This window comes from Talpa occidentalis, unplaced genomic scaffold, assembly GCF_014898055.3.
Source record: "Talpa occidentalis isolate TD23 unplaced genomic scaffold, MPIMG_talOcc4v2.1 talOcc4.2, whole genome shotgun sequence".
NCBI lineage: Eukaryota > Metazoa > Chordata > Mammalia > Eulipotyphla > Talpidae > Talpa > Talpa occidentalis.
In genome coordinates this window covers 58,045,912-58,068,110 of record NW_023602073.1, presented here as the reverse complement: position 1 = coordinate 58,068,110, position 22,199 = coordinate 58,045,912, and the positions used below count along the sequence as shown (strand labels likewise).

General features: G+C 49.4%; 1 protein-coding gene and 1 long non-coding RNA gene across 3 annotated transcripts; one reads left to right on the top strand and one right to left on the bottom strand.

The window, feature by feature from the left end:
• Positions 1-949: 949 nt before the first annotated feature.
• On the bottom strand, positions 950-17,158 carry ARMC12 (armadillo repeat containing 12). Of its 2 annotated transcripts, none has more exons than XM_037519579.2 (6): positions 13,998-17,158; positions 13,231-13,376; positions 12,874-13,008; positions 3,840-4,013; positions 3,531-3,602; positions 950-1,320 (listed from the first exon to the last, which is right to left on the bottom strand). In XM_037519579.2, the coding sequence occupies exons 1-6, from the start codon at positions 14,239-14,241 to the stop codon at positions 988-990; spliced, it is 1,104 nt and encodes a 367-aa protein (XP_037375476.1). In that variant the 5' UTR covers positions 14,242-17,158; the 3' UTR covers positions 950-987. The 2 variants fall into 2 exon arrangements, with proteins under 2 accessions (XP_037375476.1, XP_037375477.1); XM_037519580.2 differs by having other exon boundaries at positions 14,079-17,156.
• Positions 14,391-20,200, top strand: LOC119252382 (uncharacterized). Its single transcript, XR_008553203.1, has 4 exons — positions 14,391-14,545; positions 14,705-14,799; positions 18,231-18,372; positions 18,562-20,200. It is a non-coding gene; the product is annotated as an uncharacterized LOC119252382 (long non-coding RNA).
• The last annotated feature ends 1,999 nt before the right edge of the window (positions 20,201-22,199 follow it).

The window sequence follows — 22,199 nt, the reverse complement described above, 5'->3', positions numbered from 1 at the left end:
AATCCTCTCACCCCCGCCCCACACCTCTAGCCTGTACCTCAGTTCTTGTATACATAAATAAATAAATCTTTTAAAAAATATATCTGCCGGGCCTCCCCAGTGGCACAGCGGTTGAGCGCTGGGTTGCGAAGCTGCCCGCAGCCTCTGCAGTGCCGGTTCGATCCCCGGCGGCCAGGCGAGAGTCCCACATGGCGTGCAGACCTCTCCTGCTGTGCCCACTGCTCCCCTCAGCAGTATACTTCAGTTCTTCTGCCTGTTCTGCTCCCTGCTCTGGCTCTGGTGAATTCTCTCACCCTCCCGCGCGTCTGACTGTACCCAGTGCTTGTATAAATAAATAAATAAATCTTAAAAAAAAAACAAAGAGGGCCTCCCCGGTGGCGCAGCGGTTGAGCGCTGGGTTGCGAAGCTGCCGGCGGCCTCTGTGGCGCCGGTTCGATCCCTGGCTGCTCCCCGGCCACCAGAGGAGGGTCCCACATGGCACGCAGACTTCTCCTGCCGCCCACGGCTCCCCTCAGCAGTGTACTTTGGTCCTTCTGTCTGTTCTGCTCCCCACTCTGGCTCTGCTGCTCCCCGCTCTGGCTCTGGTGAATTCTCTCACCCTCCCGCGCTTCTGACTGTACCCAGTGCATGTATAAACAAACAAACAAGCAAATAAATAAAACATGCCTCTATTAAAAAAAAAAAAAACAAAGAAAAGAAAAATAAATAAATAAATAAATAAATAAATAAATAAATAAATAAATCTGCCTTCTCCTTGAAACTTTCTGAAAGCATCAGCTACATATCAAAACTTGAAAAGCAGCAAGAGAAGCGAGTCTGTCTCCTAAACAGGGAAGTGGGGGTGGATTTGGGGTGGTACGCCTATGCTTTGCCATGATCTGGAAAGGGGTAATGCTGGATGACATTTATATTCAGCTTTGGAAAGTCTTGGACAGACACTACCCCTGAAGTTTCTCTCCCATACTCATTTATTGGCTCTCCTTAATTTTATTCCCCATTATTAAAGTAGGAATGACTAGGCTGGCAGGAAGAAGGCCGGCATCCCACATCTGGAGGACACTGCAGGCTGACTATGACCTTGCACGCCTGGATCTGAACCTCCTCCTCAGGGTGGATAACCAAGGCGAGCAGCCGGTCTGCCAGTCGTGACTCATCTCCAAAGAGAGCTTCATGCAGAGACTGTTCATTGTAATGCCATTTCACGGCACGGTAATGAGGTGAATTCCGGCCCTCACTCAGCCGCTCAGCAAACACCAGTGCCTCGAACAGCAAACTCCCTGACTGTGTAGCCTGGAACAGGTTCAGAAAGTTGTCATGCACCTATGATGGGAATGGAGAGAAGGCAGGAGAAATCCAAGTTAAAAGTTCTTCCATCTTCCAATGGCATCAATTTCCCAATAGATCTAAGTTTTAGATCCAACTGTCCAGGAAATGTGCAGTTTTATTGTCACTATCATTCTCTAACACAACTGAACTGTAATCATAAGCATTAGTGATATGATTACAATATTGATCCTAGGAAGTTTATTGAGACAAACTTTAAGAGCTAGTATGTGGCTGATTTTTTTTTAAAGATTTGTTTATTTATGCATACAAGAAGGGGGTGTAAGCCAGAGGTGCAGGGGCCAAGAGGATTAACCAGATAGAGTGGGGAGCAGAACAGGTAAATCCACTGAAATACACTGCTCAGGGGAGCAGCAGGCTAGGCGGGAGAGGTCTGCTGCGCCATGTGGTTTAGTTCCCTGGCTGGCTGGGGATCGAACTCCAGCTGTAGTGGCTGCCAATAGCTTGACAGTGCTGTGTCCTTAACCTCTATGCCACTAGGGAGGCCTTGTGATTTTTACAAATATTTTGTGTGCTTGAGAGAAAAGTGCATTTACTAGTTGTAAAGTGTTTGAGATATATCTAATGTTTCAGGTTTATTTGTTATTTATAGCTAATATTCCCTTTCAAGTTTTAGGTTTTTATCATTAATTGCTGAAAGGGTAGATAAAATCTTACAAATTTTCCACTGTGATGATAGATGTCGATTTTTCCTTATTCGTTCATGAGAAAAAGGAAATCTGGCCATTTGTGATCACATTAACAGATTTTGAGGGCATTATGCTTAGTGAAATAAGACAGACAGAGAATGACAAATACTGTATGTATCAGTTATATGTGGACTCTTAAAAAAAAAGTCAAACTCGGGCCTCCCCGGTGGCACAGCGGTTGAGCGCTAGCTGCCCGCAGCCTCTGCAGCGCCGGTTGGATTTCCAGCTGCTCCCCGGCTACCGGAGGAGGGTCCCACGTGGCGCGCAGACCTCTCCTGCCGCCCACTGCTCCCCTCAGCAGTGTACCTCGGTCCTTCTGCCTGTTCTGCTCCCCGCTCTGGCTCTGGTGAATTCTCTCACCCTCCAGCGCTTCTGACTGTACCCAGTGCTTGTATAAATAAATAAATAAAAATCTTTAAAAAAAAAAAAAAAAGTCAAACTCATAGAGAGCACCAGAATGTTGGCAGGGTTGGGGTATGGGATGGGCAAATAGAGAAGCTGGTAAAAGGATACAGATGTTCAGCTATAAGATGAACAGTGTGAAATTTGAAGATGTAATGTAAAACATGGGAACTATAGTTGATAACAATGTGTTATATAATTAAAATTTACAAAGCGGGCCTGGTGGTACAAGGGGTTAAGTCTCAGCACAATGAAGTTATTGGCAGCCACTGCAGCACAAGTTCAATCACCGGCCAGGGAGCTACCCACATGGTGCAGCAGACCTCTCCTCACTCACCTGCTGCTCCCCTCAGCAGTGTATTTCTGTGGATTTATCTGTTCTGCTCCCCTCTCTGTCTCTGGTGAATCCTCTCACCCCCCGCAACCCCTGGCCTGCACCCCAGCTCTTGTGTGCATAAATAAATCTTTCAAAAATTTTTTCAATTTATGAAGACAGTAGAACTTAAATGTTCTCATAAAAACAGTAAGTATGTGAGGTGACAGATGGGTAAAGTAAATAGATCATGGAAATCCTTTTAGATGTATATGTATGTCAAATCACCACAATGTACATTTTAATATCTCACACTTTAATATCTAACAAGTTTATCTGCCAATTATACCTTAATAAAAACAGAAAAAACAATTGTTTTCCTTCTAAGTCCATCAAGTTCTGCCATATATATTTTGAGATTATGCTAGTAGGTGCCTATGTTTACAGTTGCTTTATCTGATCCAGTAATTATTATGTAGTGATCCTATCGACTTCAAATAATAGGTTTTGTTATAAGTAATTTTCTCTAATAATAAAATACATTAATTTTTGTCACCTGTGTTCCTCTCAGAGTTCATAAAATCCCTCAAAAGATTCTCCTCCCAACAAAATAGATCCTCATTCTAAGCAGAGAACAGAAGAGGAGATGGTTTTCAATGTATCTCATGTAGAATCAGGAAGAGGAACAAGTTGCTATCATTAAGGCTAAGTCGGTCTGGAGAATTCATGATTCTTTCTTCCCCGGCTGGCATCCATCAGCCCCTTTCCAGTCCCTTTCTCACCTGGCAGTTGAGAATATCATAGAGAAGGTCCTGTTTCTGTGCCAGGTAGCTCAGCAGTCGTATAGCTTGCACCTGAGTAAAGAAAACAGCATAATAAGTAATAATAAGTAATTTTGCCTAATATTAAAATACCTACATTAACTTTTGTCACTGAATAAAGAAAAGAGTAAAACATAAGAAGGCAGATGAGTCTAGGCCCAAGCAGGGAAGACACAAGTCGCTGCTTCTCCCTCTAAGTCCCGCACCACGGCTGGTCAGGAGGCAGGGTCTGGGCCGTGGTCCTCAGGCCCCTGTGCCAGGATATAGCACCTGCGCCAGGATATAGTCTGACTGCAGGATCTCCATCAAGGCAGGCATCACCCGCCGCAGCTGTGGATGCACATAATCAGGCAGTGGGAGGCTGTTGAGGAGTCTGAGGCCTGCGACGTGCAGCTCTGAGTCCCAGATGGTGGAGACCAGTTCCAGCACCTTGATGCTGTGCTCCTGGTGGGGGAGAAAAGGAGAATCTGCTTCCATATGGTGATCCCCAACACAATCCCAGCTTCTGCAATGATGATGACCTGGTCAAACCCAAAAGGCAATTTCCTCTTATTTGAACTGTAAACATTATTTGACCTAGTTGTCCACTCCTACTTCCTTGAAATTCTTTTTTCTTTTCTTTTTTTTTTTAAAGATTTATTTATTTATGCATACAAGAACTGGGGTACAGGCCAGAGATGCAGGGGGTTGAGAGGATTCACCAGAGACGGAGTGGGGAACAGAACAGGAAGACTGACAAATACACTGCTGAGGGGAGCAGTGGGCGAGACAGGAGAGGTCTGGAGAGCCATGCGGGTAGCTCCCTGGCCAGCTGGGGATCGAACTCGAGCTGCAGAGGATGCAGATAGCTTCATAGTGCTGTGTTTAACCCCTTGCACCACCAGGGAGGCCCTTCTTTCCTTGTTCTTTTGCCCAGGCTCCTCTCCTCTAATTTCATCACTATTTGGTGACACTGCCTAGACTCACAGTGTAACACAAGATCTATATACTGATGACTATCCAATGTCTGTCTCAGTCCAGACCTCTCCCTGAACTCCACTCTCATATTCCAGTCTCATATTCCACAGTGGAAATGGAGGCCAAACAGACCCCTCAGAGTTAACATGCTCTGCTCCCCAAACCTGCTTACTCCACAGCCCTCCCTGTTTCAGCCTTCCTGTCACTCAAGCCGAACATCCGCAGTCCTCCGAGACTTTCTTTCCCACATATGCTTTTTCTGATCCCTGTTGGCCCTGCCTTCAAAATCTATCAACAATCAACGCACTTCTCATCACCCTTACTTCTATCAATTTCTACCACCCTATTCCAAACCACCATCATCTCTCACCTGGATTTTTGTAATCTCCTGTCTCCCTGTTTATGTCCCTGCCCCCGTTCCCTATTTGCAGAACAGATGAATTGTCAGACGTGTCACTCCTCTGCTCCAGAGTCCCTAGTTCACTTCGGGTAGACTGAAATCCTTACAGTGGCTTAAAAGGTCTGATGGATCTGCTTTCCCACTGTAGGGTAAGCAAAAAGTGTCAGGCTTTTCTGCCCTCTCACCATTAGATCAAATGCATGCCTGACAGCGGGTATTTGGAGTAGGGTGTGGGCATGCATAGGTGGGCGCACCTGAGCCAAGAGACTGGGCATATAAGGCCAGGACGCCAGAGGAACAGAAAGAGCAGAAGGAGAACAAGCAAGAGATGGGAACAGAACCAGCAGAGACCATGAGAGAACGCCAGAGAGCCCAGAAAGAGTGAAGATTTGCCGGGGGCTGGGAGGCCTGCCAGCCTCCTGCCACTTCCCTCCTCCAAGCCCCCCACTCACCTCCCGCACCGGCACCCCTGCCTGATGTGTACTTGGTAAAATCCCAATAAAAGCCTGAAAAAGCCTCCGAGGGCTCCAGGACTCTCTTTTACCCGTCTGCATTGGTTCATAGAGATCCTGACTGTGCCTTCCTGCCCCTACACCCACCTACCCTTGTTATTTCTGACTTCACCTATTCTGCTTTGCTCCCATGGTTCTCATCACAATGGCCTCGTAACTGTTTCTTGAACTTGCTAGGGGCACACCTATCTTAGGGTTTTTACGATCTGTTCCCTCTGCTTTGAATACTTTCCCTCCAGATATTCATAGCCCACTCTCTTACCTCCAAGTCTGCTTTAATGGCGCCTCAGTGAGGCCGTCCATGACCACCCTCCTTTAAGACTACACCACCACTCCCACCCCAGCCTTCTTTACCCTGCATCTTTATTTTTCTCCATCACTCTGTCATATGGAACACATTTTGTTACTTTAAACAGTTTTAATTCTAAATAATTATAAATTCACAGAAAGTTGCAAAAATAGTACAGAGAGGCAGTGAGCTATTCACCCAGTGGTTACAAAAAGGGCCTCCCTGGTGGTGTAGGGGGTTGAGCTCAGCGCTGTGAAGATGTCTGCAGCCTCTGCAGCGCGGGTTCCATTCCCAGCCGGCCAGGGAGATACCCACATGGCGCAGCAGACCTCTCCTTTCTCGCCTGCTGTTCCCCTCAGCAGTGTTTTTGGTCGTCTGTCTGTTCTGCTCCCCACTCCATCTCTATTGAATCCTCTCACTCACCCGCACCTCTGGCCTGTACCCCAGTTCTTGTATAAATAAATAAATAAATCTTAAAAAACAATCAAAACTAGGAAACTGATATGGGTAGGTACAATGTGTATATAGTTCTGTGTCATCTTACCACGAGGGTAGATTCTGTAACCACCACTACTATAACAGATTATTCCATCAGAATAATCTCATCTAAACTAAAATTAGCAGTGATACCAAATGCTGGTAAAGATATAGAGAAACTAGATCTCTCATATGGGTACAATGTATATATAGTTCTGTGTCATCTTACCATGAGGGTAGATTCTACAAACGTCTCCCTCATGGACTCCTTCATAGTTACACATACCCCTCTTCAGCAAGACCAGCCCTAACTACTGGCCCCCATTAATATGCTTTCCAGCTCTAGAATTTGTCACTTGGAGAATGGAACCATACCGTCTGTGTCCTTGAGATTCATCCAAAATTATTGTGCATATCAATATTTCATTCTTTGTTTATTACTGAGTAGTATTCCATGGTGGGGGGTACCACAGTTCACTTAAATGTTCATCTAATGAGAGACATTTTGGTTTCCAGTTTTGGGCTATTATAAAGCTGCTATGAGCAATTGTGTATAGGTTCTTATGTAGATGAAGTTTTCATTTCTCTAGGACAAATGTCCAGGAATGTGATTGCTGGTTTGTATGGTAAACCTATAGCTAGTTTTTTTCTTTAAAGATTTATTTATGCATACAAGAGCTGGAGTACAGACCAGAGGCGTGGGGGGTGAGAGGATTCGCCAGAGATAGAGTGGGGAACAGAACAGGCAGATCGACTGAAATGAAGTGCTGAGGGGAGCAGCGGGCGAGACAGGAGAGGTCTGCTGTGCCATGTGGGTCGCTCCCTGGCAGGGGATCGAACTTGTGCTACAGTTGCTGTGGAGAGCTTCGCAGTGCTGTGTCTTAACCCCTTGAGCCACCAGGGTCGGCCTGGCTAGTTTTTTAAAAACTGCCAAACTATTTTCCATTTCACATTCTTATCAGCAACATATGAGAAATCTAGTTTCTCTATATCTTTACCAGCATTTGGTATCACTGTTAATTTTAGTTTAGATCATTTAGTGTAGATCATTTCATTATGGTCTTAATTTGCATTTCCCTGATGGCTAGTGAGTTTAGACAGCTTTTTCATGTGCTGTTGGCAATCTGTAAGTCCCCTTCAGTGAAATATTTCTTCATTCCTTTTGCCCATATTCTAATTGGATCATTGTTTTAAACATTGAGCTTTGAGAATTCCTTATTTAATCTCAACATAAGTCCTTTGCCAGATATGAGGTTTGCAAATATTTTCTCACAGTCTGGCCTTTCATCCTCTTAACAGGGGTTTTCACAAAGCAAGTGTTTTGAATTTTCAGAGTCCAATTTACCATTTTTTTTAAAAAGATTTATTTATTTATTTATACAAACACTGGGTATAGTCAGAAGCGCGGGAGGGTGAGAGAATTCACCAGAGCCAGAACAGGGAACAGAACAGGCACATTGACGAAATACACTGCTGAGGGGAGCAGTGGGCGAGACAGGAGAGGTCTGCTTCACCATGGGATTCTCGCCGGCCGGCCGGGATCGAACCGGCACTACTGAGGCTGCAGACAGCTTCACAGCACAGTGTTCAACCGCCTGTGCCACCAGGGAAGGCCCTCTTTGACCCGTCCTTATTTTTCTCCATAGCACTTGTCACATGGCACACACTAAAGATTTTACTAATTTGTAAATTTCCTGCCTCACCTTGTTAGAATATAAATTCCTCTTGGACAAGGATCTTTCCTGTTCTGTTCACTGCTATCTCCCATGCACAAAGCAGGTACTCATATACATTTTTTAATGACTAAAAGGATCTTGGCTTCTGAACACAAGATGCTTAGACAGAGAGATATTACTAAAGATAGATAAACCTCACAAGCTATAGCTTTTTGAGACACATAAGAGGAGGCAGGAATCCTGGAGTGAGTACAACAGCATTTCCATTAAACCCTGCTCCTCTTGTCTCTGTTTACTAAGACCTAAAGAACAGCTAGGAGTTAGCAAGTCTGGGGCAAGGTTTCAGGCAGAGGGGACAGCAGGTACAAGGGCCAGGAAATGAGAGAACATGACACAAAGGATGTAAATGGCTGGGTCTGGGCCAAGAGGTGGAACTGGTCATACACTTTATGCTTAGAGCCTGGAGGACAACCAAACAGAGGGGTGATGGGACTAGATCCCGCTGGAGAAAGTGGTCCAACTTAGGGAAAGGGGGGAAGCTCCATTTTTTTTGCACATGCTGGGTTAGAGAGCCTCTACACAGTTCAGATGGAACTGCTGGGCATGAGTCTAAGGTCAGGGACGGAGACCATGAGAGCACATATAGATGGAAACCAGGTCAGGGAGTGACTGCTTTCATATAATAAGAGAACAGGGTCAGGTCCTCAGGATATAGACATTGGGAAAGAGGGAACAGTGATGCCCATGTCACCTGCTTTGGAATTTCCTGGGGACCTATGAAAAACTAATTCCCCCTGCTGAACTGGACTGTGGGTGCAGAGCCCTGAAATCTCTATTTTTTAAAAAGATTTATTTATTTATGCATACAAGAACAGGCCAGAATTGTGGGGGGTGAAAGGATTCACCAGAGACAGAGCGGGGAACAGAACAGGCAGATCGACTGAAATACACTGCTGAGGGGGGCAGCAGGCAAGACAGGAGAGGTCTGCTGCGCCATGTGGGTATCTCCCTGGCCAGGGATTGAACTCAGGCCGTCATGGTGGGCCTCAGAGTGATAGCGCTGAGACTTAACCCCTCGGCCACCAGGGAGGCCCTCCCCTAGGAATTTTTTTTTTTAAAGATTTATTTATTTATGCTTACAAGAGCTGGGGTATAGGCCAGAGGTGCAGGGGGGGGCGGCGAGGGGGTTCACCAGAGACAGAGTGGGGAACAGAACAGGTAGACTGACTGAAATACACTGCTGAGGGGAGCAGTGGACACGACAGGAGAGGTCTGCTGTGCCATGTGGGTTGCTCCCTGGCCGGCTGGGTATTGAACTCGTGCTGCAGAGGCTGTAGATTGCTTCATAGTGGGGTGCTTAGCCCCTTGTGCCACCAGGGAGGCCCCCCCAGAAAATTTTGATGCAAAAAAATATAAGTGTGAAAAACACAAAGTGTTGAGGAGGTAATAAGGCAACAGGAAAATGCACGCTATTTTGGTGAGAGGCTTATAAATTGATACAACCCTTCTTGAAAAGTAAAGCATCCCTGTTAACCAAGACGTTTTATTCCTACATACACAACCTGGAGAAGCTCTCCCATGTCCACAAGAGAAATGTATGCAAAAAGCTCATGGCACAATATAGGAACTAGAAAGAGTACAAATGCCTCCCCATGGGTAAATGGATAAATAAAATTGTATAATATTCACAAACTGGAATGCCATACATTAATGAAAAAGAGGAAACAGAGTTAACCATATTCTATAGGCGAAGTTGAGGGTTAAAGGCAAACTGACTAGTAACCACATAATACCATACATAAAACTACAAACATTCCAAACTATATTTTACCTATTCATTTATGGCCTTTCTTTCCCTGTTAAGACATGTACAGATACAGGCAAAGAAAATGAAGGCATTGATGAACAAATGCAGAAAAATGATTGCCTCTGGCGGTATTGGTCGTGTTTTATTTCTTTTTTTATTTAAATTTTTTTTTAATTTTTTAAAGATTTATTCATTCATTCATTCATTCATTCATTCATTCATTTATTCAAGCACTGGGTACAGTCAGAAGCGCGGGAGGGTGAGAGAATTCACCAGAGCCAGAGCGGGGAGCAGAGCAGGCAGAAGGACCGAAGTACACTGCTGAGGGGAGCAGCTGGGAGCAGGAGAGGTCTGCGCGCCATGTGGGACCCTCCTCCGGAGGCTGGGGAGCAGCTGGGGATCGAACCGGCACTGCAGAGGCTGCGGGCAGCTTCGCAACCCAGCGCTCAACCGCTGTGCCACCGGGGAGGCCCTAAATATTTTATTTTATATAATTCTTACATCTTTTTTCGTCTTTGCACAATGTATGAATTTTCATTTTGGTTATATTCCCCATACAATTGCACCCCCCCTTATTTTGACTCTAGTCCTTCCTTTCCCCACCCCTTCCCCCCAATCCCGTAGTGTGTCTCTGGTTTGTAGTTGCTTGTTGATTTTGATTTTTACTTTGTATTGATTAGTCTTTTTCCTGGTCTCTTATTTAGGTTTTCTAAATTTCTGCTATAAGTGAGACCATCCGGTGTTTTTCTTTTTCTTTCTGACTTACTTCGCTGAGCATGATCCCTTCTAGCTCCATCCATGTTGCTGCAAACTGCCTGTGTTTATCTTTTTTGACTGCTGAGTAATATTTCTTAACCTGGATTCTGGTTGTGGGTGTTTTGTTTATTTGTTCATTCTACTGTACACATTTACAATGTTTGTAATTTTTAATATTTATTTATAATTAGGAATAAATTGACCATTTGCTAAAGGAAGAATTGGAGGTCCAAGAAGAGGATTTTTTTGTTTGTTTGTTTTGCTTTTTAAGTACAAGGGAATGGGGAGTGTACTGAATAGGGAGGTCATCTTAGACAGAAAGGCTAGTCAAGGAGAGAGGCCCTCAGGAAGGGGATGGGATCCAGGACTTAGACTGACATTAACCACAAGCAGGAAGAAAGCCATTTTTTTTCATGGTACCAGCAGGAAAGCAGGTCAAGATGTGTGTGGTTCTCCAAGAGGAAACACAAATGGCCAACAGGCACATGAAAAAATGTTCAACATCACTTATAATCAGGGAAATGCAAATCAAAACCACAATGCGGTATCACCTTACACCTCTAAGAATGGCACATATGAAAAAAACTAGCAACAGTACATGTTGGTGAGGATGTGGTGAAAAACTGGTCCAACCGCTATGGAAAGCTGTATGGAGGATCCTCAGACCACTAAAAAATATGACCCAGCAATTCCACTCCTAGGGATATACCCAAAGAACACAAAAACACTAATTCAAAAGAATATCTATACCCCTACGTTTACTGCAGCACTATTTATAATAGGTAAGACTTGCAAACAACCTAAATGCCCAAAAATAGATGATTTGATCAAGAAGATGTGGTGTATATATACAATGGAATACTACTCAGCAATCAAAAAGATAAACTCATGCCATTTGCAGCAACCATGGATGGAGCTAGAAGGGATTATGCTCAGTGAAATAAGCCAGAAGGAAAAAGAAAAATAGCAGATGGTTTCACTTACAGGAGGAATATAGGGGACCCAAATAAGGAATTAGGGGGAAAGTAATAACAATAAAGAACATAACAAAACAAAACAAAAATAGACAGCTATAAATCAGAGAAATTCTGCAGGGGAGGAGGAGGGAGAAGGATCAAAACGAGGGAGGGAAGTGCCCAAGGGACTATGGTGATGGTGCACAGGTGAATTAGTGGTAGAAATTCTATGGGTACTACACCTGAGAAAAGAAAGCAAACATTGTAAAAAAAAAAAAATAGATGTAAAATATATATAAATTTAAAAAAATTAAAAAGATATCATGCTAAATTAAAAAAAAAATAAGATGTGTATGCAAACAGGTAAGCCTGGGGGCCTAATAGGAGCAAGTTGGGAGAACAGACATTTGCTGGCTTCTGTTTCCTCATAATCAAGAATAGCCCACTCACCAGCTATAACAACACAGCATGGGGAGTATGATGCGATAATAAATATTATCGCATAATATTTGGTGTTGTCCCTGGTTCCAGGTACAGAGCTCCTGAAATCCTTGGAATTTCCTGACAGGAGTGTCTCTTGTTATTTATAACAAAACCCTTATTATCACTCCTGACTTTATGTTAATAAGGTGACTCATGGAGCCCCCAGATAACTTCAGGATGAGGCTTGGTGACCAGAAAAGGCCACATCATGATTAGAGGGATGGATCTTTCCGTGCTACCCTTGAAATCTGGGGAAAAGAGAGGAGCTGGAGATTGAGCTCCAATCAATCACCATTGGTCAAAGAATAATCAATTATGTCTACATAATAAAACCTCCACAGAAACTCCTAAATGACAGTTTGGAGAACTTGTGGGTTGGCAAACACCTATAGTTGCAAGGAGGTGACAAAGCCAGAGAGGGCATGGAGGTTCTGCACACCTTCTCCCATACCTTGCCCTAAACACCTCTTATTCCATTTGGCTGCTCCTAGGTTATATGCTTTATAATAAACTGGCAAACACAAGTGTTTTCCTGAGTTCTGGAAGTTGTTCTTAGGGAATATCAAACCTGAGGAGAGCATTGTGGGAACTTTACAGCTGGTTGGTCAGAAGTACTGAGACTTGTGACTGGCATGTGAAATGGGGGGCAGTCCTGTGGGACTGAGTCCTTTTCCTGTGGGGTCTGTGCTAATTCCAGTTAGAGAGTCTCAGCATTAATTGAACTGCAGGATACCCAGTTGCTGTCAGAGAGTTAGTTGGTGTCAAAGAACCTTAGGGGGCTTTCTAGGAGTAATCAGATTTATCCCTAGTACCCTACTTCAGTTTCAGCCTGAAATTTAAAGACTTTTATGACCTCACTGGGAATATGGCACCATTTGCCCACTTACGCCCAAGGAAGACCATTTCTGGGTTGCAAATTTCAGGAACATGAGCAACTAAGCCTATTAAAGAACCCTTGGACTACAGACAACCCGCGTGCCCCTCGGCTCACCTGGATTTTGAGCCTGAATTTTCGGATGCCAGAGAAAGCTTTAAGTGTGTTCAGAGCTTGGATTTTGACACTGTTGTCCCTGTCATCCAGCATTTCGCCCACCAACCTGATGTCATCAGTAGAACAAGCAGAGGCCTAGAGTGTGCCAAGAGAGACGAAAGAGGCAGAAGAAGCGGGTGTCCAGGGTCCACTGCCCCCCTACGTCACCAAGGCCCCTGACGGCCCCTCCCCACCATCAGCCAGAGAGACAGGTCGCAGGACACGGTCTGGCCAGGCAAGAGGGCAGAGGTCAGGGATAGCCCCTAGAGGCTAAGCTGGCTGGGGGGTGGAGAGGACCTCCTGCTTCCCTTCCCTCACCTCTGCCTCCAGCAAGTACACACAGCGGGTGATACTGTGCAGGATCATGCTCTTGGCGAACTCGTCCTGTTTGCACTCCAAAGAGTTGAGGAGCCTCCGGATCTCACCTGAGTCCCGCCCATGTCGCTCCCGCTCGATCGCCAGGCCTAGACAACCACCCCGGGCAAGCTCAGGATGTGGACTCAGAAGTGATAAAAGAATAGGGCTGGGAAACTGGGGAGAGGGACCTAGGGACAAGCCTGAGTTGCCTTTTCTGAGAAGTCTTGCTGTAGGCAGGACCACCATATACAGTAGAACAGAGTGTGCACCATACAAGGACACCACAACTAATGTTGTACTGTACATACTATAAACATTTACTACAACATATTTCTGGCATATGACTGTAATATGTCATATTTCATCATAACTGGTTTATGGCAATGAGATTCCAACAGATAGCAATAAAAATTTTGCACAAGGGTAACATATTCTACTTTGCATAAATGTGCCATATGGACTAGTGAAAGCTCTGGGCATGCATGTCCCCCCATTTTCCCTTGGGGGGAACCACTAATGCTATTTCCAAGCAGTGCCATCCTGGGAGCTAGCGTGAATGCAGAATTTGAAGACCTGTCAGATGAGCTCTGAGCATCCACCTGAGTGTTATCCACTACCCAGGGATCCTGAGCTCACATCTCCAGCAACGACTTCTCTGGGGAACTGAAGAGTGGGTTTGCAGGGTGGGTTTAAGGAAGACGGAGAAGAGAAAAGAGGAAGAGGATCACCTTTGGGCCCTCCCACACTGGATGACTCAGAAGCGGGTACCTCCTGGGACAGAGCCCTCTCCCTAGGGCCCGGACACTCACGGGCGATGCAGATGGGCGAGTTGGTGCAGAGGGGCGGCTGGCATCTTATACCAGCCCTGATGGCCTTGTAGAGTAGATAGATGGCCCCAGCGCCCGTGGCCAGGCTCACTATAGTTTTGCGGATGTCCAGTTGCTTCACACACTGGGGGACGTTCACGCCCATGTCTTCAGTGCCACCTTGTGCCTGGGTGGGAGCGAGGCCCGAGGCACCTGGCAGGGGCCTTCCGGAACCAGAACCCTGTTAGGGCCAGGCACCCGGGCACCAGAATCGGAACCCAGGCAACAAAGGAAACTGGGGAAATAGTAGATGGAGGGGGGTGGTCGGGAATTGGGGCAGTCAGGGCTCCTCAGAGAACAGAAGGTTCAGCTTCAGAGACTGCAGGAAACGAAGCTCAGGATTCTAGGGGAATACAAAGTCAAAGGGCAGGCAGGAAGGCCCTCTCTCCCTTTTCTTTTAGGGATACCAGGTTAGTGGGGGCTCCAGGGCTGCCTTTCTCCATTAGAGGGCAGCAGAGGCCACATTTCGGGACTGGGCCTTTTAGAGGTTCCTGGGAGGGTGTCTGGGGTGTGAACAGTGGCAGCTCTGTTCCCTCACTTCCTTCCCAACCTTGATCTCTTGACCATAGATCCATTGCTAGGCCTACGGTGTTTCCGCTCAGCCTCCCCTTCCATGGGAGAATGAAATGGAGAGAAGTTCCTTGTAAAGTGTTGCAGTCGTGAGGTAAATCCATTATCTTACGCAAGTTCCCCTATGACAGATATTTACCTGACTGACCAAAAGTTCTGAGAGCAAGTGTATTTGCATCTGCAACATCCAGCACAAAGTCCTGCACTTAGTAGGTACTCAAGTCATGTTCTGTCATTCATCCAGGGCAGAACAATGAGAATCCGGATACAAAGGCCCCAGGCCCATTAAACAGTGAGTCACTGGTGGAGTAAGGGATCTGCCCTTGCCTGGGTCTCCAGTTCTGCATTTGTAACCAGAGGGGATCCAGATTTACCATTCTAAAACTCCAGGATTAATTTTGGGTGGGTCTGTGCCCCTAAACCATGAGGGTCCTAAATATGATAGGACCCCCCCACACCCCAGCCATGTTGGTCCAGATGAAACCTGCTTGTAGTAGTAATTCTATTATAGTCAGCATCGGGGGGCTCCATGTACTGGGCACTGTTCTGAGCACTTAATACTCACAAGCATCCCCAAGGTGGTATTATTCCCATTTTAAAGGTGAGGAAAATGAGGTGTAAAGATCACAGAACTGAGTCTATGACTGAACTGATTTTGAACCTGGCAGTCGGGCTACAGCCTCACTCCACTAAACTAAACGCACCTAACATGATGGGAGCATCAGCCTTCGAGGCAAAAAGTTGGTAACCGCAGCGGAGAAAGCAGATACAGGGCAGCTGGTATCCTTTTTGTCTTGGTGAGGGCCAGACAGAAACCCGGGGCCATCTGTGTGTCTAGAATCTCAGCTTTGTCTCTAGCCCGTGGTCCAGGTCTAATTTGACAGGAAAAAAGTAAACAAAGCCAAGTTTCCACGGAGAGTTGCAGTTATGTTCCCTAAGAACATTCCATTATCTATTATCTATCATCTATTATCGCCATCATTTCATAAAAGCAAGTGGGTTTTAATTCTCAAGAACAACTGAACCAAAAACAGTCATTCCCGAGAAAGGACAACAATAGACATTCCTCTGTCTTAATGTTTTCCTTTTCGTTGTGCTGTGGACTGGTGAAAATGTCACACTGGGGAAGAATGCCTCTAATCCCTCTGAATCATTTGAGGAGGGAAACAAGAAATGACATTTAAGTGTAGCAAGAAGGAGTTAGGTTAAAGCCAAGAAAGAACTCTCTTTTGGAGGGCTTTAAAGAACCATGTGAGGATTGATTGCAGAATCACTCCAGGGGCTGGAAAGGCCCGTAGCTCTGAGTCCTAAAACAGAGAAGGGCCCGGATCTTGTTCTGAAAATTACAGCCTCAGATTCACCGGGGGAGCCTTGGAGCCTAAAACAGTCCCCATAAGACATCTATTTCCTGCCCAGAATTCATGGGACATGATGGGTGGTCCCATAGCAGTGGGGAGTCTTCTGAGGGTTTCTATTCATCCCTCATTGAAGGAGGTCCAAGGAGTTACACACCTTGGGACTTAGTAGAGTATTAGGACTGGCCCTCGAAGAGAGGTGGAAGTGAAGAAAGGAAGAGAAGGACCACTTAGGAGTGACACCCTCAACCTGGGGTTGAAGGCTGTGAGTGGACAGGGGATGCTCTTTTCCTGTTGCCCCACCTCCTTCAACCCCTGGTGCAGCCCAGGAGCTCAAAGTCAGGTGAAATCTGCAATTTCTCTCAGTGCTGCCTTGGAAGCTGAGCCTGGCTTGGGGCTTCCAGCCCCGCTGTTCTGTGAGGCCAGGGGGTGTGGAGATACTGCTGGGAGAAAAAGAAAAGGGAGGAGAAGGAAAAGATCTGATCTCACCTCCCCATCCTAGCAGTGGAAATGATAGCCTCCAAAGTTGGGTTCTCTTCTTCCCAAGAGGAGGCCTCATGCCTCATGTGGAAGGGGGTGAGCACACAGGTTGAGTGTCTCAATGAGGCCTGAAAGGCACATTATTCATCTCCCCCCTTTCCACTTACTCTCTACACCTCCCCCCCATCTTCAGGCAAATCCATCACAATTCCTCTAAGTATCTGACTGCCCTGAGCAACTTGGGAGCCCTCTTTGTGGGCCCCACAAATACCACAGTCAGGAGCCCTACCCACCCGGCCTCTCCCCCATTTTCGTGAGGTACTTTGTTTCTAAAAACCATCCTCTAGCTAATGAAATTCTAAGACCGCCCCCTATTCTCTTTACCAGAGCTCTAGCAATCAGTCTTCAGCCTAGTTAGAGCTAAGGCTCAAGCACCGTGGGGGGCCTCCTGGGCCCTACAGGCCACTGCCGAGGGTGACCCCGGCCGGCGCGCGTCGCTTAGGGGAAGCTAGAGGATCGTTAGCCTGCTCTGTACCTAAAGGAAGAAGCCGCACGAGTCCGACCCGCCGGGGCAAATTCCATAATCCCTGTCTGTTTCCTTCTCCAGACACCCGACCCTTAATACCTACCTACAGGCGGGAAGAGCCGCGGTCGCGACTGAGTGAGAAAGTGTGTGTGGGGACTCGGCGGGGACGCTCAACACGTGCGAGCTTCCTCCGCGGAACGCCAGGCGCCGAGGGGTGGAAGCCTGGGGTCCCGCCGGAGACCCCACACTCCCCAAGACCGTCTCCTCCCTAGCGGCGTCCACCCCGGCCCCGGGACGCGACTGCGGGGCGTGTCGTAGCTCGTTACCCCGCGAAGGCACGGGGACGGCCAGAAGCGCCGCGGCGAAGGCCCGGGGAGCGCGCCCCCAGAGGAGAGCCCGGCGGCCGCGGAGGGGGCGGGCGGAGGCCGCGCCTTTCCCCACCCCGGGCCTCCCCCCATCTCGCCCGCCCGCCCTCCCCGGACTCCCTCCCCCCCGCGCGCATCCGGCGGCGGGCACAGGATGTTCTTTCGCTCCCGCTCCCCCACCCCGCCCCCGCTCTCACTTTCCCTTCGCTCCCCTCCCCCATTCCCGCCGCGCCCGGCGCCGGCACCTTGTTTAACTCCTTCTGTTCCGCGCGCCGGGGCGCCAGGCGCCCCGGGGTCCCTCTCTCCCCGCCCACCCCCCAGGGCGCGGAGCGGCCCGCGCGCCGTCGGGGAAGGGGCGGGCCCGGCCGGGCGCTGGGCCGGGCGCTCGGGGTCCTCCGGCCCGACCGTCCGGGGCGCAGGGGTGAAGCGGGCTTCCAGGGCGAGACGCTCCCGACCCCGCCTGCCCACCGGTGCGCGGAGGGTGCGCGCGCCCGGGCGAGCCACGCGGGGCCCGGGTGGGCGTAGACGGCGCCGAGCCCGGCAGGGAGCTGGCGGGGCCGAGAACCCCAACTTCGTCCTCCCGCCGGGTAGGGACGAGCAGGGGCCCGGGACTCCCCGAGAGGATGGCGAGAGGTCACGCCCCTCGCGTGCACGTCACCGTTTCCACGGCGACCGGGGGCGGGGGCGCGGGCTGGAGACGAGACCTTCGAGAAAGGAGGTTGCCGCCGGCTTTGGGACCCGGGTGGGGGTGGGGAGGCGGCGGGGGCGGGCTTTTTAATCTGCTCGTCCTCTCTCGCAGATGCTCTAGGAAGCCCGGGGAAGGAGCGCTCCGTTCGTTGGTTCATTCAATGATCGTTCCCTGAGCTTGGGCCGTGCCCCGCGACGTGCTGAGATGCTGGTGCGCCCGGGCGCACGATCCGAGCCCAGCCCTCGCCGTCGCTGTGAGTTGTGGTAGGGTGGCCACGCGTCCCGGCTTACGTGTGTGGAACCGGTGAATGACTGAGTGTCCCTTTTCCTGCTTAAAAGCGCCCCTGTATGGGAGGTGCTTCCCCCCCCCGCCCCCCAATTCAGGGAAGGCGCCACCCGCGCCGGGAAGAAAGACAAGCTATTGTCTGCTCACTGTGCAACAGGCGCGTTCTTGGCACTTTGTATGCACTGGAGTCTTTGCCCTGCGCTCTGCACAGTATCACTAGCGCCTTCTGCCGATGGAGAAACTGACTCGAGAGGTTAAGAGACTTCCCCAAGAGCCAACAGCTAAATCTTGGAACCGGCGTCCACACCCAGGTCTGTGGATTCCAGTGTCCCAGTGCCCTATCTTACGTTTCCTTTTCAAAATAAACTGATGATTGTAAATAGAAAATAAAGCCACTGCCTCCGAGATGGAGTTTATAATCAGTCTAAGGAGTTGAAAATACTACCAGACAATGCAATTTAGAAAAAAAAAAATTTTGAAGGCGGCCATAAGGCTCAAAAGGAAGTCGATGGCAAATGATCAAAGTGAGGTGGAGATTATCAGAGCCTTCCTGCAGGAGATGGATTCTGAGCTGGATTATGCGGTGGTGATGGGGCCAGGATCACCGGTGGTGTGTGTGTCTGTGTCTGTGTGATGTGGTGCCAAGAAAAAGAACAATCTAAGGGCATCAGACCAGGACCCAGAGCTCGGCAGACTGGATGGCCAGTGGATCCCTCTGTAACCTCCAAAGCCACTGGTTGCGCTCACTCTCCTTTCTGCCTCCTACCCCCTCAGTGGTTTTCTTACTGGGGCAAAGGCTCCCAGGAGGCAGCTGTACTCATTCCACCCTTCCTTCAAGGACTTCACAATTAGTATTTGACACAAACCTCCTGCTGTTAACTTGGATGTCAGCTTCTCCTTTCTCCACCCCTCTGTGAGATTTTGGGAAATGAAAACTAGTGGCCCCTCAAAACAAGAAGTCCACTGAGTGAGCCTCAGGAAGCCAATAAGCTTGATGGGAATGAGACCAAGTTGGGAGACAGATCTGGAAGGAAGAGAAAGGAGTTCCACCAAATGCATCTGTCACTTACGGAACATGTGCTGCCTTCCTGGTATGCACCCAGCCCTAGGCGTGCTCTGTGGTCCCGGTCTGTGAATTAATCCGGGTGCCTTCATGTGGAACACACAGGTTAGCAGCTAGTGTACCCAGTGAGCTTGATTGAGGAGTGTGAAGTGATAACCTACACAATAAATGATGTTTGAGAAAGGTTATTCCAGCGGAATATGTAGGAGGAAGGAAAAACCTGAGTCAGAAAGAACAGTGTGGCAACAGCTGGGGAATTTGGGCCAAAGGTGCAATCTGTGGGGCTGGCGAGGAAACGATGAATGAGGAAAACAATAATATATCTTGTAGTAAAGCAACAAGGAGAATCTGGTAATGGACCAGATGTAGGATGGTGAAGGAGGAAATAGTTAAAAATGAATCCACCTTTATGGTGAGTTTGGGGTATGGAAGGGTCATGTTGGGCAATCCGGAGGAGCTGGCATGAGGGACATGAGGATGAATTCAGTCACTTCTAGGCCATGTGAGAGCAGCTGTCCTATAGGTGACTGGATTCAGAGAAAGGAGAAGTCCACAAGGGCACTGGACTGCCTTGTGGGAGAGACCCTGTTACTGTAGGTGTGCAGACAGCGTTAGCATAATCACTGACCTTAGATATTATGGGCAGATTTCATACATCAGCAAGAAGGTGGGAGTCAATGACAATGACACTACCTCCTGACTGGGGATTGGGTGAGCACTGGCTGGGTGAGCCATGTGTGGGAAGTATTCCTACATGTGTGGGAAGGTGGTCCATGGCCCAGGCCTGTGTTGGCATCCATCTCCTCACCTTTGGCTGCAGAGAGTGCCAGAGATGCCATCAGATGGGCCCAAGGCCTGAGGCCCAGGTGAGGCACTTCACCAGCCTGGGGTCCCTCCCCCAGCCCCACCCTTGAAGGCCCTGGAGCCCAGACCTGTGCTGACTGCCAGGGCCTTTCCTGGAACTCTGCAGAGGACGGAGCCCCTCCCTGCCTGCCCTGGCACACTCCAGGCACAGCCTGTCCCCTGGGCACCTTGCAGACACCCCAGGAGGCTGGGGCTTGGGACAAGTTCCACCCCCTAGGAAGAGTCCTGCATTGGACTGCCATCTGAGCTCCTGCCCTGGGTCTGTCATCCTCACAATGGCCCCACCAGACCACAGGGGACAGCAGGAGCAGAGGAGGAAGGAGAAGCTTTGTGGTTGGATGGCAGGATTCGTGGGTCTTTGTTGTGGCTTTGGGTGGGAGGGTGGATAGGGCAGAAAAGCAGGGTCTCAGGCTTCAAAGCACCTCCCCACCTGCTTCTCCCTCCCTCTGAGGAAATCTTCAGGGGCCTAGTGGTTTTTAGGGGAGGGGACAGGAAGAGACTTCACTGTGGGTCAGCTGAGGACAGAGATGGGGAGATCTTGCTCTATATCCCATTTCTGCCATCATCCTCTTCCTCTGCTCTCCAGCTCTAGAACAAATTTCTGCATCGACTGCAATAAGCGTTAGCTCCATCTCCGCTTCCCCCCCAACACACACACACACACAAACACACACACACACACCAAGACCTCCAGAGGCCACTCAGAGTAGTGGGTTTTGGGGGAAATGGAACAAGTACACAGCAGCTGTATGCCCGGCCACACCTGTAGGGTGGGGTGAGGACAGTGCCCCTCCCAGGTGGGCAGAGCCTGCTCGGCCCAGGCGGGGAGTTAGGAGTGGGGGGGCTATGAAACACTTTGGAGGAGGGGTGAGAGGCAGAGAAGGGATACTCAAAGCGGCCACGTGGAGGTCCCGCGCGCAGGCAAGGGCAGGAGCCGAGCAGCGGGCGGTGTGCGAGCCCCTCCCGCTCCGGGGAGCCTCCGAGAGTCGGGTCGTAGCTGACCGCAAGCTGCAAGAGCGGTTGATCTGGTGAGCGAGCACACCCACTTACCCAGCTGCTGAGTCAGGCTGTTCTCGCTCCCCGCTCGCCCGCCCGCCCGCCCGCTCGGGACATTGTGTTCCAGCCCCGGCGCGCTGGCACCGGGCCCAGGCGCTCACACCAGCCTCCTCGCCCTGTTTGTGCTAGCGGCTTGCGCTCGGCGCGCAACCTCCAAGCCACCGCAGCCTCCCCGTCACCTCAGCCCAGCGTGTGCGCCATGGGGCGGAGGCCGGGAGCCGGCACCAGCGACGGCCGGGGGCTGGTGCGCATCCCCGGGACGCGGCCCCCGGCCGGATCACCGGCCTCGGAACACCCAGACCTATCCATCTCCCCTCCTGAGTCCAGATTTGGAACCTCAGGCGTTTGTGGGACCCGGAGTAGCACGGGGCGGCGGGGTTTGGGGAGCGAACGGTGGCGGGGGAGGCAGGTGTTGGTAGTTCCACCAGCGAGCAGGAGCCGCCCAGGCTGACTCGCCGGCTGCCTCCCCTGCCCAGCTCGCGCTCGGTCCAGGAGCCTGGAAGAGGATAGCTAGGAGCGCACTGGCCCCAGACTCGGGAGACCTGGGATGCAATCACGTGACAACGGAAGCCCTGTAGAGGGGACCAATTCAAGCGCTCCCTAGGAGGAACCTCCCCTTTTCTCGCCCCCCTTCCCCCTGCTCCTTTCTTCGCACAAGCCTGGAGACTCCAGGGATTCCCAGGGGCTGGCAAACCGAGCCCAGCCCTTTTGGACAGCTTGGGAAACCCCTGGCAAGATGCCAGGAGTAGGAAGAGTCAGACACTAGTCAGTCTGTAGGAGTAGATGGCCGGGTGGAAGAAGGCAACCCTAAA

Bases quoted from the DNA above. Each gene is read 5' to 3' on its own strand.
- ARMC12 (XM_037519579.2), bottom strand. From the start codon at position 14,241: ATGGGCGTGAACGTCCCCCAGTGTGTGAAGCAACTGGACATCCGCAAA. The intron at 4,014-12,873 runs GTGAGCCGAGGG...CTCCCCCACCAG, and splicing joins AATTCAGGCTCAAAATCCAG to GAGCACAGCATCAAGGTGCT. The intron at 1,321-3,530 runs GTGAGAAAGGGA...TTCCCATCATAG, and splicing joins ATGATATTCTCAACTGCCAG to GTGCATGACAACTTTCTGAA.